This window comes from Rutidosis leptorrhynchoides, chromosome 1 (genome assembly GCF_046630445.1).
Source record: "Rutidosis leptorrhynchoides isolate AG116_Rl617_1_P2 chromosome 1, CSIRO_AGI_Rlap_v1, whole genome shotgun sequence".
NCBI classification, from domain to species: domain Eukaryota; kingdom Viridiplantae; phylum Streptophyta; class Magnoliopsida; order Asterales; family Asteraceae; genus Rutidosis; species Rutidosis leptorrhynchoides.
Window position 1 is genome coordinate 628,323,049 of NC_092333.1, and position 17,384 is coordinate 628,340,432.

General features: G+C 35.4%; 1 protein-coding gene and 2 long non-coding RNA genes across 3 annotated transcripts; all 3 read left to right on the top strand.

Annotated features, from left to right (window-relative positions):
- Positions 1-3,167: 3,167 nt before the first annotated feature.
- On the top strand, positions 3,168-4,268 carry LOC139885620 (uncharacterized). The gene is made up of 3 exons (XR_011772018.1): positions 3,168-3,309; positions 3,931-4,015; positions 4,187-4,268. It is a non-coding gene; the product is annotated as an uncharacterized lncRNA (long non-coding RNA).
- A 126-nt stretch (positions 4,269-4,394) lies between these two features.
- On the top strand, positions 4,395-5,225 carry LOC139885621 (uncharacterized). Its single transcript, XR_011772019.1, has 3 exons — positions 4,395-4,483; positions 4,784-4,863; positions 4,970-5,225. It is a non-coding gene; the product is annotated as an uncharacterized lncRNA (long non-coding RNA).
- A 7,069-nt stretch (positions 5,226-12,294) lies between these two features.
- On the top strand, positions 12,295-16,105 carry LOC139848781 (pentatricopeptide repeat-containing protein At4g14820-like). Its single transcript, XM_071838480.1, has 2 exons — positions 12,295-12,421; positions 15,285-16,105. The coding sequence occupies exons 1-2, from the start codon at positions 12,418-12,420 to the stop codon at positions 16,103-16,105; spliced, it is 825 nt and encodes a 274-aa protein (XP_071694581.1). The 5' UTR covers positions 12,295-12,417.
- Positions 16,106-17,384: the final 1,279 nt, after the last annotated feature.

A 17,384-nucleotide genomic window follows, 5' to 3' on the forward strand; every position in this document is an offset into this window, starting at 1 on the left:
AAAAAAATAGTGTTCTTGAGTTTTTTAAAGGAGAAAAAGGGAAGGAAGTGGAATGTGAATTGTGTTTTTATAGCAATTATTATATTCGCTGCTATATCAAGTCAGTTGCTTATTTTGCCCAAATCAATAATGAAGATACTATGTGTTGAAAGAAAGATAAATAAATTCACGGTCCTCAATTAAACATAAACAATACGTAATGCCAAAGTATCATTTATTCATTCATTCATTGCTAATTACCCACATATTAGTACCGACACATATTGCGATTTACAAAATCACAACAACTAATTCGAAAATCCTAAAACAATACGTATTCACAACATACTGATTTCAAATCCTAAAATATTACGTGATCACAACTGATAGTATCCTAAAACGATAAGTAATCACATCACAACAACTTATAGTATCCTGTATCCTAGAACGATAAGTAATCACAATAGTATATTTAAACCTTAAAACAAGTACCGACCTTCAAATTCGTAACACAACGTAATCACGGTAACCCTAAAACACATACTAGACTTTAAATTCGTAATACAACGGACTTCCAAACTCTAATCAATATCACGAGGCATCGTCAATCGATGTTGACACATTTGCGAAGTCTTCCTGAACGCAGAGCGTCAAACATCACAAAACACTTTGAACTCAGGATGAACCATATGATTGTGCTTGTTTATCTGATATCTGTCATCGAACACACGTGAAGTACATTAAACACATTTGAAACCATAGTCTGACAGCATATTCGAGCTCGAGTTCGAGTTAGGGTTAGGACTAGAGTTGGTTATATTTTGTGATAGTTGATTTGACGATTTCGGGGTGATACATTCTGTCAGTTGTCAGTGCTGTGGTGTTCTTATATAGAGGAGGAATGAGCGACATATTGTGAGGCATATGAAGAATTATGTGAAGAAGAGTGGCGTTTTTTGGAGATATGAACATGAAAATCAAACATGTGTTCGAGTGTGTTTCATAGACCGTTCCCTTCATGAAAAGTGTTGTAAATCAAGCATCTAAGCTTCGTCAATGGAGTTCATAGCCTCAAACATCACAGAATTATCGAATTTGGTCTTAAAGGATTCAGTTGACTTTTGTTGACTGTTTACGAATTCCATATCTTAGATGATTTAGAAATTGTTAGACGGTTCTAATTGTTGGCGAAAGTTTGGTTTAGGTTATGAATCATATCACAGATCTTGGACTCGGATTGAGTTGATAAGCATCAACTGAAGAGATAACAATTTGTGTTCATGAAGGTGTAAGATAAAATGAATATTGTAGATCGGATATGAATCTGACGTATAATTTTATTTTGAGGGATTATGATTGAAAATGTTTGAAAATAAAAGGATTTTAAAAGGTAAAAAAAACTTGAGGGATGTTGGTTGTTATATGGAGTATCAACGAAGGATCAACGGAGTAAAAAGTCCTCTAATTCTGATACTATATGGTCACTGAAAAGAATGAATTATTTGCAATCGGAGAATTGGAAGCTTCTTAAGTTTTCAACAACTATCACTGAAGGTATTGTCATGCCAATATTTGTTGAGGGTTATTACTTCATTGTCTCTATTTTAAGTGAAATTGTGTTTATTTGATGCTCACTGTTTTTGTGCATACTTGTGATATTGTTTATAAGACTAATTTGATACTAGTTGATTAGTGGCGTTAGCATTCCGTAAAACTTAATTTAGGACAAGCCTTATGTCTTATACTGGGTTCAATAGAGAGATGAAAGAGATTTCGATCAAGGATGAGATAAACAAATGCATTCTAGCCTAGTTGTATACTTTTCCCCATTTAAACTGTATAAAACATGATACTTTTATGTCACAAACTTATCTCGATAAGCTCACGTGCGTCTCTTAATCTCTACTAAGCCAGTCTCGCTCGGATCTTCTAATGATTCAAGTAACTGAAAGAGAACAACATAGAGAACAAGTAGAATTGAAGATAATACTTATATTGATTAAAAAAGCTTTACAAGAGAAATTACAAGAATGTTTTAAGGTGTAGTGTGCCAAATGAGGCCACCCCTATTTATGTTACTCCTATCACAAAATGGAAGGTTAGGATTAAATATAATGAATGGCTAAGATCTAAGAACTAGAAGCTTCATGATCCTAGAAAATATCTATGGAGTTCCATACCATTCCATGAAAAAATCAATGAAAAAAAATTCTAGAGAGCTTCTATAGGGTTCTTGGGCCTTCCTTAATTTGGGTATATTGGACTACAAGCTTAGTGGATTGGGTTATAAAATTAATGGGTTGTGACATTTAAGTATGTTGTAAGACCACTTATAGTGGTTAAGATGTTTCTTGCTCGTGTTTCTTGCTTTTTGCACTTTTTTGATGACTAGCACATGTTTCTTTTTTGGACAAAATTGCATGGGGGTCCCTGTGGTATGTTCGAAATAACAAGTGGAGTCCAAAAGGATTTTTTCACCTTGAGGGGTTACTGTGGTTTGCAATAGTTTCACGGGGGGTCCAATTGCCTAAAGTCTGTGTAAATCTAACGGTTAAGTGGTGCACATGACTTAACCGAGAGAGTGATTAGAGGGATGAATCGGTGTAGTGACAACAATCGATTGAGAAAAGAAGAAATACGAGAGAGAGAGAGAGTGATGGAAGTTGGTAACAAAATCAAAAGAAAAAAACCCTAATTGAAAAAGAAAAGAAAAAAGAAAGACCTGGTAATTGATTATATAACCGGCAGCGATTGATTGAGTTTAGGGGAGACTGTATTCAATGTGTGTGATCAATCTTCTTATTTATAGATATGGATGTATTTATGGGTATATATATGATCGTTAGGATTCAGCGTCAGAGTTAAGCCACTACGTACATTCTTTTATTTACGCGTATTTATTTATTATTTATATTTAATTATGTTTTTATTCGTATATTTTTATTTAATTATTATCTATCTATCTATCTATCTATCTATCTATCTATCTATCTATCGTTTCTATTAAAATGCTAAAATGATGATGTCATAAAAAAGGATTTATCAAAAGAAAAAATAATTCAAAAAAAAAAATCTAAGTTATATTGATATGTCATTAATACTAATTAATTAAATAAAAAAACACCCGTGTTTATACTGACTATTATTTTAGGGTTAAGCAAAATCCAAAACATACGCCTCTACCTTATTTTTCTAACAAAATCGATTCCTTCAAAAACCTTACGATTATTATATTCAATATAATGCAATCCTCATCTTCATCCGCTAATCATTGGCTTGAATATTTTTATCTCATGTAAAGCGGATTCAGTGCAAACATACAATGATCAGGTATTTTGTAATCGGAAATCACAATTTAGGTTTTTTTTCATGTGTGTTTGATTATTATACAATTAGGGTTTTTATGTGTGTTTGGTTATTATACAACTAGGGATTTATAATTATTATTATTCTTATTAACAATTCTATAATCATAGCAATCTCTTTAATTTTGTTTGTGTATATATTTGTATACGATCTGATACGGTTTGTGAAACAAGCATGATGTCAATAATGGTTCTTAGATTATCAATAATTACTCATACACATTATGTGTGTGTATTTCAAGACATATTGTTCATCATCTTTTTGTTACATAATTGCTCAAATATTGTCAACAAGTTATAACGATTTAACAGTTTCTATAACCTTTTGGCTTATCAAGTGTTAATTTTTGAACATTTGGTTGAAATATGTGTGAATTGTCTTTATTACTCTTTATGTTTACTGTCAACGTTAGGAAAGGAAAATACGACGGCTGCTTTTTTGAACATTTGGTTAAAATGTGTAGGAATTGTCATTATTGCTCTTTTTGTTTACTATCAACATTAGGAAAGGAAAATACAATGGTCATTTTGAACTCTGATTTCTAACATCAAGATTATATATTCTTTAAAATTGGGTTTGATACAGGTTTGCTAAGTGAGCATCTTAATTGGTATTGTTCAAGTGTATGAAAGGCGTTTGATGAAATGTCCGAGAGAAATAGAGTTACATGGTATGATTTATGTTACACCTACTTTCAATTTGAGTTTGGTAAGTAATGTTGTTGTTAGTTTTATTAGGCTTGACATTATTTACTATTGTTTTTGGTTTAGTAAAAACCTTAATTATTCTTATGTAATAATCTGACTATAAACATTTTTGATTGTTTGTTTCAATTTTTCAGGTTGCGTGTTGTTTTGCAACATTAAAGGTGTAAGTGTTAGGCATTTCTACACATGTAATGGCTTGGCGATGCATGCGATTAAGGTAAATATTGATTAAAACAATCATGTATTTGGATTAGTATTTGATTTCGAAGTATGTGATAACTAATAGTTGAAGTCATGGTTCATTAGTTTGTGACTAATTTATATATGTTGTTGTTGGGCTGCAGCTTAGTTGCATACAGTGAAGATTATGTTTGTGAGATAGGCAAAAAAGGTTGTTAAAGCAACAAAGGAAGGGCAAGAATATGCTGTAGGTATGTGGCAACTTTGTAAGTTGTTTAAAATCATCAACTGTTGGTTACATTGAATGTTTAATGGTTCTAAAAGTCTCTCCTTTTGTTAGATTTAGAAACTTTGATGTATTTTTGTTTTGAAGTTCTAATCAGATTAGAAAAACTTTTGGACATTTTATAAAGTAATTTGTCTTAATTGTGGGGTTGGAGAACATGCTTGATTGGCTTACAACCAGTATAAGTATGTGTAAGTTAGTGTATTGTTTCTGTTTTAACGTAAATGGTTATATTAGACTTAAAAGGCTAAAGATATTATTGCAGGTGCAGCTACATCTTTGTGAACTTTTTCATAAGTTGTGTATATGTAGAAGATAGTGTTTGTCGATTTTTTAATGTTCCGGGTATGTATGTGCTCTACCTCTTTTGTTAAATTTTGATTTGGTAATTTTAAAGTTTATCGTTTCGATTCTCTAACTGATGGTAATATCTTTTTTATATGTTATATAGGTAGTGTTTGTTGCGGGTTATCAAGGAGGTGATGGTATAGTATGACTTTGAAGATGAAATACAACTTCTTATAATTAAAAAAATGGTGGCAATAGGAGTGAATGTATACACGCTTCCATGGTGTATAAACACCCATGCATCTAAAAGATTTTTCAGGGTGTAAAATGATTTAGACATTCAAAACTATTAGACCCATTTTATATTTTGATTTAGACCCATTTTGATTTTTGATTGTGAGGTTGTTTTGGTAATGTATAACCATGCATACAGTTATGTTTTCAAAAGGCCCATTTTGACTTTTGATTCGTGGTATTTTTGAATTTGGAAAAGGTATTTCATCATAAAATTTTGACTTTTTTTTTAAATAATCAATGCCAAGCCCTTTTAACCTTCACAAAGGTTTACTCATTGAGACCAACTGAACAATCTGTCTATTTAGCCGTCTCTAAGTTTCTACAACTCAATATCAACATTTGTTCTTTACATAAAGGTTCACATATATCACTAGACCGGACAATGGTGGTTGTTCATGATTATGTTGCTTACTTGCTTTACATGCAATTGAGCTTAAGTTGTAACATACGTTCTGTTTTTTGATCATATTTAAAGTATTGAAATTATTGTATCCTATAATGATAATGTCATTATTGCGTTAATTCTTTGTTAAGAAAAAATAAAAAAAAAAAGAAAAAAACCTAAGTCCTTAAGGTGATGTCATTAATCTAATTAATGACTAATTAAATTAAATCCTTATTTATTTATTTCATGTTTTTCGAGAGAAAAATTCACTCTCATTAATTATTAATTATTATTATTCAAAATTCAAATATGAGTTATCTTTACGAGATTAATTACATTATATATGTATGCGAAATACACTTCTCAATAAAAGGTTCTAATGTAGACTTCTATGACAAGGAAATAGTAATTGTAAGGAAAATTGGAAGATGATGGTGATAGATTAAATGTGGTTAATTTATTCCGACCAAGTTAGGTACATCAATGTGTTTTTAAAAACAACGAGAAGTTTCTTAGTCCGAATCCATCGGGTCATTAAACTAAATGACTTTAGCTTTTGAATTCACTTAATACCTAAAATATATATAGTTAAACTGTTTTATTTAAACAAACCCGTGATTCCACAGGTCATTTCACTAGTTTTTTTTATTAAAATTCTATAATAATGATGTCATTATTAGGCTAATTCATTTATTAAAAAAATCAAAAAACAAAAGAAAAAAATCTAAGCATGGTGGGTGATGTCATTAATCTAAATAATTTTTAATTAAAATTAAATCTTATTATTATTAAATCTTATTAATAATTATTTTAATTATTAAAATTAATTAATTTGAATTATTTTAATTAATTATATTAAATTGAATACGAGAAGGTATAAAAGCTAGACAGAAAGAAATCAATTCTAAATTTATATTCTAATTTACACTTTTAAAATAAAATTACAACTAATATTATCTCTTATAATTGAATGTGGATTGTTTAATACGCATTTTAGACCTTAACTTCGTAAAAATCAAAGGAAGAACCTTGATAATATAGAAAAAAAAAAGAAAAAAAAAAGAACGAGCTTAGTGATTAAAGAAAGGGTGATTGGACAACAAATAGGGGGTGTTTGTGGATCTTTCTTATATATAGATACACCAAGTGACCAAACATACACCAATACTTTCTCGATTATTGTCTATCTTAAAAGGAAAAACAGTTTAGATCACTCCCAATCATGACATCTTTCTCAACATTTCCTCAGCGCCACGTCAACTTTCTCTCTCCTCCTTTCCAACCACTTCCTTCCATAACACACCATTGCCAACCATGACATACTTATTCAAATTTTTATTATTATTATTATTATTATTATTATTAAATAATAATTATATTATTATTATTAATCAATTATTATTATTGTTAAACAAAAAAATACGAGTATTATTTCTACACCACATAATTACTTGTGATTGTTGGTGGCCCAAAAAGATAAAGGACATGTATCTTCATCTTCGTGTGCACCAACTCAAATTAAAGCACCATCTTCTACCTTTTCTACCTTCTTTATTAAAAAATAAAACACTCCATTTTGAAACACCGTGTTCTACTCACTGTAACCCCATTTTCTATTTCAGTTTAACAAAATAATACAATAAAAAAGAAAAAATGTTACAAGAATTCGTCCTCAATTATGCTTGTGGAGGAAAAGTTGCAGCACGAAATGGGTTGTCATCAAAGGGTGGCCCAGGGCTGCTTGATTGCCATTGGAGCCCTCGAGAGCAAGTGTAAGGGCGGACTCCTAGCACGTACTTCTGAGAGTGGTCTTATAAACACATATATTTATTCATTATTTCAATCCCCATCACTCCTTTATGTCAGTTAAAAACATTTTTGTTTAAAAAGGGTATAAGACCGTAAAAGTAATCAAAACAAACATGATAAATACCATAGATGCAATAATCATGCGGTCAAGATACGGTTATATCTCAAAGTTTGACCAAATTACTTAAAATATAGAAATTCATTAGTTTCAGACTATATATGATATGATTCTTGGCCAAATTAAGCTAATAATATAAGTGGATATAGTAAAAGAATAGCCGCACCTGTAGATGAGGTGAATACACGTACATAACACAAGTCAATCTAATCTAGTCCATCAATGTTAACCTTTATTATTCTAATCCAAAATTAATTATAATTTGGCCTGCCCACTTACTCCACCATAAAACGACCTACTTTGTGAAAATGAAACCAACAAGAATAATAGCTACAAAAACACTTACCAATGAAAGAACCGGTGAAACACACAAGAATACTAGCCCCTCAAGAACATGTAGCGAAGTATCTATAAAAACACTCTATGATCAATATACTTTTCTCTTGAGCATGATGGCCATGAGAGACCACATTTAACTAAATATTCTAAGATCAATTTTAGTAAAACGTACTGAAAAGAAGAAAAGAACTTTTAACAACTGTCTGCTCATATTTTTTTAAGATGGTTCTCTACGCCACAGCCATATAAAATTAAGAACTTCCCTTTTAAATTTCAGCAGTTAAATTACTTTTTTTCTTGATTTAGAGATGATAAATAAAAATGAAGAATAGAGTTTTAATTACCCCATCTACGAAAGCTAATGCAAGAGGAAATGCTCACACAGAAGGTGAATGAAGAGGATTCGGGTTCAGACAACTGTAAAAGGTGAATGAATTTCAAGTTCGGCATATTCTATCAAGAAGGTTACAATATGATAAACAGTCCAAATGAATATGTATGGAAAATATATATTTTACAATAAAAAATAATAAAATAGAATTAGAGGTTTATTATCATTCATTACCAGCAACATGGGCATTCTTCCTCACTATTATTATTTTATTTTATTTTAAATATTAACATCGCAAGAAAAGACCCCAACTTAGTAAAAAATCAAAGGAAGAAGCCTGATAAAAAGATAAGGACCTTGTAATTAAAAAAATGTACGGACAGTTACCAATTACCTCAGGTGTTGTATCTCAAGTGCTTACTTGTAAAGATCTTTTCAAGAAACCAACGCAGCCAAAACCCTAGTTCAAAAAATAGAAACAAAACAGTATCGATTAAAACCATAATTTCAACAAAATCAAAACAAAAACCCTAGTTTTGAAGAAATTTAACACTGTCAGATGAAGAAAGAAATATTAATTTGTTAAAAACTTAAAAGAATCAAAGTTTTTTACCATTAAAAGAAAGAAAGAATGTAGAGAGAGAGAGAGAGAGAGAGAGAGGCAGTGATTATAGGCATGATGAATGTGGAGAGTTTCCGAGATCATCAATCAATCAATCAATCGATTAAATAAATAAAAAACGAGAAAGTGATCGAAGTTTGAAACAAAATCAATGGAAAAACTCTAATCCTAATAATAATAATAAAAGGGAGTGGTGATCGTACAACGGGCGATTGAGTTGAGGGGAAACTGTGTTCATAATAATGTGTATCATCCATCCTTCTTATTTATAGATATCGATGGAAAGGAATGGAATGTTACCGTTAAGATTCAGCATAAAAGTTACGCTGCAATTGCGACTTGCAGCGTTTTTCAATTTTCACCCTTTCAACGATTAATTCTTTCACCAGGTAGAGTAATCGTGTATCATGGTGGGCAAGAAGAAGAAAAATAACCAAGATCCAATGGCGACTGTTACTAGGGTTTTGCGAAACCGTCCGGTTAGTGTTGAAACGGCGGACGCGGCTTCAAAAAGTGGAGAATTGTCTTCATCTGAATCTGATGTTGATCGTTCATCTCAAATTAAGGGTGATGTCGTTCGTTCCTCGCTAATGGAAGATGAAGTTGATCATTCAAATAAGAACGAGGGAGATGTGCCAATTGAACAGCCTGTGAAGGTTGTTGATATGGAGGATAAGGTTAGTGTGCATAATGAGTCATCAGTTGATGATTTTGAGAATGATAATCTGATGCCATCTGCGCCTGTTAAGAGTCCAATTGCAAACATGCCTGGGATGCTAGGTACTGGTTCTGCGATGCAAAATATGGTGAATGAAGGTATCGTTCAGGAGCATCCGCAAGTAATCCACTCGAAGCTGCAGTCTGTGGATCAATATGATAGGAAGAAGCAAATAAGTGAAGATAGGGGTAATATGGGTACTGGTGAACAAGTTCAGACTACTTCTACCCAAGATCTACCCCCACATGCTTCATATGTTAATGCAACAACTGGTACGTTAAACCTTAATAAGGTTAATTTTCGTTTTTTGCAAAACATGAACAACTTGGATGAAGGTATTGATGTGGAATTGCCGGGCTCTTCGGTAATGGAGGCGGTTGATCGTTATAGAAGCACATTATACGGTTACTTTGTGGGAAATCGAGTGGCTTACCCCGTGGTGAAGCACTATGTTATGAACGCTTGGGGTAAGTATGGAATTGAGAAGACTATGATGAACTCTAAAGGATTTTTCTTCTTCAAATTTGCCACATCGAAGGGAATGCAGGATGTCATTGAGAATGGTCCTTGGATCATTAGAACGATTCCAATTATACTTAAAAAGTGGTCGGCGAATGTATCTCTAACCAGAGAAGATTTGACTAAGGTTCCTGTATGGGTCTAAATTCATGATGTTCCTTTAACGGGGTACACAGCAGATGGCCTTAGTATGATAGCTTCCAAGATAGGTAATCCTATTATGTTGGATTCCTATACTAGTACCATGTGTGTTAAGGCATGGGGTCGGCCTAACTATGCTCGCGCAATGATCGAACTTAAGGCAGAGCATGAGCTAAAATCCAAGTTAAATGTAGCAACCCCTGGAATTAATGGTGAGAAAAGCACAGTGAATACAGTCTCGATAGTGTATGAATGGAGTCCTCCACGTTGCTCAGGATGTAAAGTTTTTGGTCATCAGGATGCACATTGTCCAAAGAATATTGTTAAGGATAATACTCCCCAAGTGGTCACGAAGACTCTGGATAGTGATGGATTTCAAACCGTTCAGATTAAAGGAAAAAAACCGGGTCGTGATCAATCTAGAAGGCAGACAGATGGGTTTAATGTGGGAAAAGGAAAGCAAAACTTGGTTTACAGGCCTAAGAAAATTGTGGCACAAAGTGGCACTAATCATGTGCCGAAGGTTGCTCCGGTTGATAAGAGAACTTCGGACGTTGGGACAAGTAAGGGTTCGCAAGTGAAGATTCAAAACTCGTTCGATGCTCTGAATAAAGATGCATATAACCTAATTGACAAAGAAAGTGATGTTGAATCTGATAAAGATGAAACAGCCGAGTTTATGGCATCAAAGGCCGTGACTAAGGAAAGGACAACGTTTGGCATGAAATCGGGTTGGTTATAGGTTGTGGCTTTGGCCCCGATGGTTAGATGTATTTTTGGTTTTTGCTAGTTCTTTGTGTCTATAGGTTCTAGTTTGGTTTGTGGTTGTTTGTGAGGCCGCAAGGCACGCTTGTGGTCGTTGTCCTTCTTTGTTCCTTTTATTATTTTTATAAATAATATTTACCGGGTAAAACCCTTTACCCAAAAAAGGTTACGCTGCAATTTTTATTTATTTACTATTTTCATTTCATTTAATTATTTAAATTTAATAATTTAATAATTACTCCTTAATTAATTAATTAATAATTACCCCTTAATTAATTATTAATTAAAATATAAAACAATTTATATATATATATATATATATAGGGGATGTTTGTATTTGAATTTAGAATTTTTTTTTTTTTTTTTTTTTTGACAACGATTTAGAACTTAATTATTTATTGTCGTGTATTTAAGTCGTTATTAATTTATTTATGGTGTTTGAAAGTTAAATAAAATAATTAATTAAGTACAATCTGAAGATTTAAAGTCTGAAAATGGAAAAACACGTCTTTTCTGATTACAAATGAAATGAAAACCCAAACGTTGCTTGTTCTCTCTCTTCGAACGTGTATTCCAAACAAATCATTTTCATACACTTAACCACACAGGTTTGCTGAGTGGTCCCCGGAGTTGTTCAATGAAACACACTATCCGGGGTTTGATTTTTGGTCATGCCAAATCGTTTAGAAAATGAGTATGACCAGTAAGTGCGCGTAATGCACAATTTATCCGGTATTAGGTCTCGCGCTTGTAAAACTTGATTATTCGAAATTTACCGGAGAGCCGATGTGCTCCTCACAGAAGATTTCACATCGCTAATCTAAAAAAAATACCAAGCTACACTCCAAGAGTTGCTAATCTTTTTGACTCGTCGAATCTCAATCATGTCTGCGAAGTCACCTGGGGGTTTGTTGGGTGTTATAATATAAAACTATCATCCATAATAGTAATATATTACCCCGTTAGTTTACAAACATGAGTGCTGTAGCTGCCATGTTCACTACCACCGTACCACCACCAACTATCGCCCGCCATAACCACTACAACCACCTCTTAACCACCATCTCAACCTCTTCCTCCCTTTCACACCTCAAACACCTTCACTCCCAAATCATTCGCTCCACTTTCAACCACCACCGTTCCACTTCTCTTCTCATCAACCTCATTATCTCCGCCTGCACACTCTCCTCCTTCGATTACGCTCTATCCGTTTTCCACCAAATTCACGATGACCCGCAGCCCAATTGCTCCAACCTATTACTACGTAAACTCTCTCGAAGCAGTAAACCTGAAACCACCCTTTTAGTCTATGCTTAAATGAGGGAACGAGGTTTTGTGATTGATAGTTTTAGTTTTCCGTCTCTTTTGAAGGCGGCAGCGCGAGTTTCCGCGTTAAGTGTAGGGATAGAAGTTCATGGGTTTGGAATTAAAATGGGTTTTGTTTCGGATCCGTTTGTACAGACTGGTTTAGTTGCGATGTATGCAGGGTGTGGCTGTATTGAAGATGCACGACTGTTGTTTGATAAAATGGCTGAAAGAGATATTGTTGCCTGGAATATTATGATTGATGGGTGAGTCTTATAAAATATCATTCAATAAATATAACATCCGATTATTATTATTATTATTATTATTATTATTATTATTATTATAATAAATAATAATAAACTTAAAAGTTTTAAAACTTACAAAAAATTAGTGGGAAGCCTAGAGACAATCTGGGCCTCCACACCTCTAGCAATAGCAAAACCAATCCTAGTAAAAATATGAGCAGCAGCACTGGCACCAATATCTTGCGCCATCGAACTCTTCTGAACCCGCTTTAGCAAAGAAACAGCCTCCTTCTCTAATTCCCCAAGGGAAGAAAATGAGAAAGGAATGAAACCATAACCAAACGCCAGACAACTAGATTCGTACTTGACCCGCTTCCGACGAGCCGCATCAATCACAGCACGTCCAGGGACAAAGTCAGAAAGCCCAGACTGTGTCAAAGGAGAAGACCCTGTCAAGTCAACACAAACATCGCGACCACAATCCCAGGAATAAAGTAACACATCTGCAGGTCTGAGGGCCCTGTCGTTCCCTCCAGACAACCCAATGTCAACCTCCTTTCTCGCTGAAATCCCAGATCGATAACAAACATCAACAAGGGAATCCCGGACAATATTATGTCGATGCTTAATACCCACCATACCAGCACAAGACACCGCGTGATCCCCGAAAATATCCCCAGTAAAAACCCTTGAACAGGCAGAGCATGCCGTCGAGATAGAGAACAATGGAACACCTAACCGGTAGCACAACACACATCGGTAAGTCTTTGCGTTCATCGTCTGACCCAACCCCAAAATAGGGACTGCCCTTAGCCAAGCAGAGGTGTGATCACTCTGCTGTGATTTCCATAAGGCCGATTGTCGGAGAGATAACGAAAAAGTGGATTCTGCAAAAGCGGTAACCTTTGTGAAATAAACATCTGCCAATTTCTTCATGAGTATTGGGGCAGCGACCTCACTCGGATTACCTAAAATATCAAACCCAACCGTTTTATTAAACAGACCCAATGCATCTTCAAAAGCACGACCAAGACCAACAATACTCGCATGACGTAGGAGCTTGGTCTGCAATCCAGCAGACTGTAATCGAGAAGCCAGAAAAGCATAATGACGAACATCTCCTGCAGAATAAACACCAAGCCCTCCAAATGCAAATGGCAAGGTGGCAAGCCGCCACTGCCAATCACCAAACCCAGGCCCTGAAGCAGTAACAATACGCTCCAAGGAAGATCGAAGGGCTCCATCGAAAGCGCGTTGAGCCGCCTCAAATATACTAGGAGGACAAGTACGCAAGGAAAAGTAGAGTTTAGAAACTCCCGTACATGCCCTAAGCAACAACAACTCACACTGAGGATCATCAAGCTTAGCAACCTTATCCATAAGCGCAATGGACTTGGTCACCCTTTGCATCACCAGTTCACTACTAAAACCAGGATCGGAACTTGCGGGGGCCTCAAGCAACTTAACACCATTTAAAGGCCGAGCAATATTAGGAGGAAAGACACCTACTTGCCTGCTGCGAGGGTCCTCCGTAGGCCAGAAAATTTCTGTTTTTTCAACGTTGAGATGCAGCCCAAAACGAGGCCCATCTTCCATAATCAAATGCAAAACCTTCCCCACCACCAAAGTGTCCCCAATAATAGTACCATCATCCAAATACCACGCCTGAAGACAAACCTCAAAATTATCTCTGATTTTAGAAACCAAGGGTTGTAGGACCAAAGCAAAAAGCAGCGGACCAAGGGGATCACCCTGTTGCACCCCCTGAGAAGACCATAATGTGTGGTTCCCATAATACAATCTGGCTGGATTAGAGTAGCAAAATTCAACCCACCGAGAAATGCTCGGACAAAGGCGGCGAACTTCACGTAACATGACCGTACGATCAACTAGATTGAAGGCATTTTGAAAATCAACTAATAACATAGAGAGGCCAACATCAGAGCCACGATCCTCAATCAGCCGATTCACAGCATGAAGAATAGCCTCACCACCTGAAGAAACACCAACACCAAACTGAAGACCATCGAAGTAACTTCCCAAAGACTGGCCAACCATAGCCGCGCCAACCTTCGAAACAAGACGTCGCCAAACAGTACCCACAGCTATAGGACGAAGACCACCGCCGGGTTTGACAAGCGGTGTGAGGGGAGCACTAGCAATATACTCTCCTAATTCCATAGGGCACCTTCCAGCTAGAAAGAGATTAACGACTCCGGTAATAGAGCCAACCAACTCATCCGAGACTGCCACAGCAGCACCACTCAAGCAATCCATAAGGTGTTGTGCACGTAAACCATCCCTACCACATGAAGTGCCCCGAGGAAAACTTTTAATCTGGCCCAAAACAACAGCAGAAGTCGTAACGAGGTGATATCGTGTAAAAAAAATTCACATGATCCTGCTTCGAAAGACAATGTACTGTCAAAAATCAACATTTTGCAAGAAGATTTCATAATGTACAAGAAAGGTTGAATTATTCAACAAATGGTCAAAAACTTGGGTGGCAAAAAATGATTCTTCACAAAATGATTTTGCAAATCCAGTGGTAATTTATTAAATCACTTTCCAAAAAGTGTTGTACAAGTAATTTTTCCTTCTTTTAAATGTATTGATTTAATTAATTGCAAATTTTTAATTTCTTGAAAAAAACTGTTTATCAGGTATTGTGGGAGTGGGCGGTACGACATTGTGTTGCCTTTGATAGAGGAGATGCATAGATCACATGTACAACCTGATTCGAAAATCTTTTCGACTGTTCTTTCTGCTTGTGGTCGTGCTAAAAATTTGGAATTTGGGAAAGCCTTTCATGAGTTTATCGCCAAAAACAATGTCTTAGTTGACTATAATATGAAAGGTGCACTTGTGGTCATGTACGCAGGTTGTGGCTCAATGGACATGGCATATAGTTTGTTTAAAGATCTGTCTCCAAAAGACTTGGCTGTTTCGACGGCCATGATTACAGGATACTCAAATGCTGGACAGATTGAGGCTGCACGTTCGATTTTCGACGAAATGGTCGAAAAGGACTTCGTTTGTTGGAGTGCAATGATTTCTGGATATGCAGAGGGAAGTCAACCTCAAAAAGCCCTTCATTTGTTTGACCAAATGCTAAATTCGGGAATTAAACCTGATCAGATCACTATGCTAAGTGTAATTTCCGCTTGTGCTAATTTAGGTGCCCTTGATAATGCTATAAAAATCCACTCATATATCAATGAAAATAGGTTTAGTGGAGTTTTACCTGTAAATAACGCGCTTATTGACATGTATGCTAAATGTGGGGAACTCGATAGGGCCAAAGGAGTTTTTAGTAGGATGCATAAGCGTAATGTTATTACGTGGAGCAGCATGATCAGGGCGTATGCTGTTTATGGAGATGCTATCAACGCTCTTAACCTATTTCATCAAATGAAAGCCCAAAAAATGGAGCCAAACGATGTAACTTTTTTCGGATTGTTGTATGCCTGTAGCCATGCTGGTTTGGTTGAAGAGGGTCAAAAACTCTTTTCATTAATGATGAATGAGTACAATATAATACCCAAACGAAAGCATTATGGTTGTATGGTGGATCTTTATGGTAGAGCTAATTTGCTTAAAAAAGCTATTGAAGTAATTGAAGAAGTGCCCATGTCACCCAATGTGGTTATTTGGGGATCTCTTATGGCTGCTTGTCGAATCTACAATATTAGACAACTATAATTGTATAAGGTTATGTTCTATTTATAGTTTAGGGATACTTAGTGTAATTACACCTTCTATATATAGAAGGCACAATACTCTGAATAACACACACAGAACTTACAAGTTCAATATCTCTCTTCCTCTATTCTATCATCTATTATGGTATCAAGAGCTGTAAAGGCCTAAGTCCGGCAACAATTCCGGCAGCCACTATTCCGGTAACAATTCCGGAATAGCTACTATTCCGGAAGCAGTTCCGGAACAAAAACAAAAAAAAAAACTGACCTTTAAAACTCAAAGTATGCTCTGTGAATGCAGCGTTGTCGGAACGTTCACATCAGAAACGAGCTTTTTCAGGTCATAACAACTAAATCCGGTAACCCACAAAATCACCGCAACTCAATACAACCCTAATCAGCCAAATTACCAACACAACTACATGCGGAATTAAATTCCGAACACACGCACAAGTATTTCAGCCGCAACTGCCACCACACGCGCCACCACAGCCGCCAGAAATTTTCGACTTTCTTTTTCGATCTACATCAATCCGGCCAAAATCAGAGAAAACCGCCAACACCAATACGCTCGGAATCAAATTCCGACCGAACGCTGAAATTTTCAGCTTTTTCCGGCAACTATTCACCGCCGGCCGCCGCCGGCCGCCACTGTACACGGCCTGTCCTATTTTTTGTGTCTGGAACGAGAGTAAAATAAAAAAAAAAGGGAATGAAGTTTTAAACCCTTTATCTTCTTTTTATATCTCTCCTACCTACTCTAGATACTATTTATTTTTACTTTTACTTTTTTATCTTCTTTTAAGTTAAAAAAAAAAACAGAAAAAAAAAGCAGAAAAAAAAAACAGAAAAAAAAAATTATTATTACCTTATCTTTTTTTTTTTTCTATATCTGAAAATGGCAATGTTAGCTTCCTTTACTCCAACAGAGAAAGCCGCACACAACTCTCACAAATTTGGTTTCACCTTATCTTCCACGAACTATGGTTACTGGAAGACCATGGTTGAACCGTTCTTCGTCACCAACAAATTATTTGACTACATTGATGGCACAATCCCTTGTCCACCTACAAATGTACCATCATCAGAAAAAGATGAAGAAACACAGTCTCAACCACCAAACCCCAATTACATTAATTGGGTCTCTAATGATGCTCATATAAGAATGCTCCTCCTTTCTACCATATCCGAAGCATCATTCCAACATGTTCAAGGAGTAACGTCTCGTGATCTCTGGTTGTCCCTTGAACGTGCCTACGCTCCTCACACTTCCTCTCGAG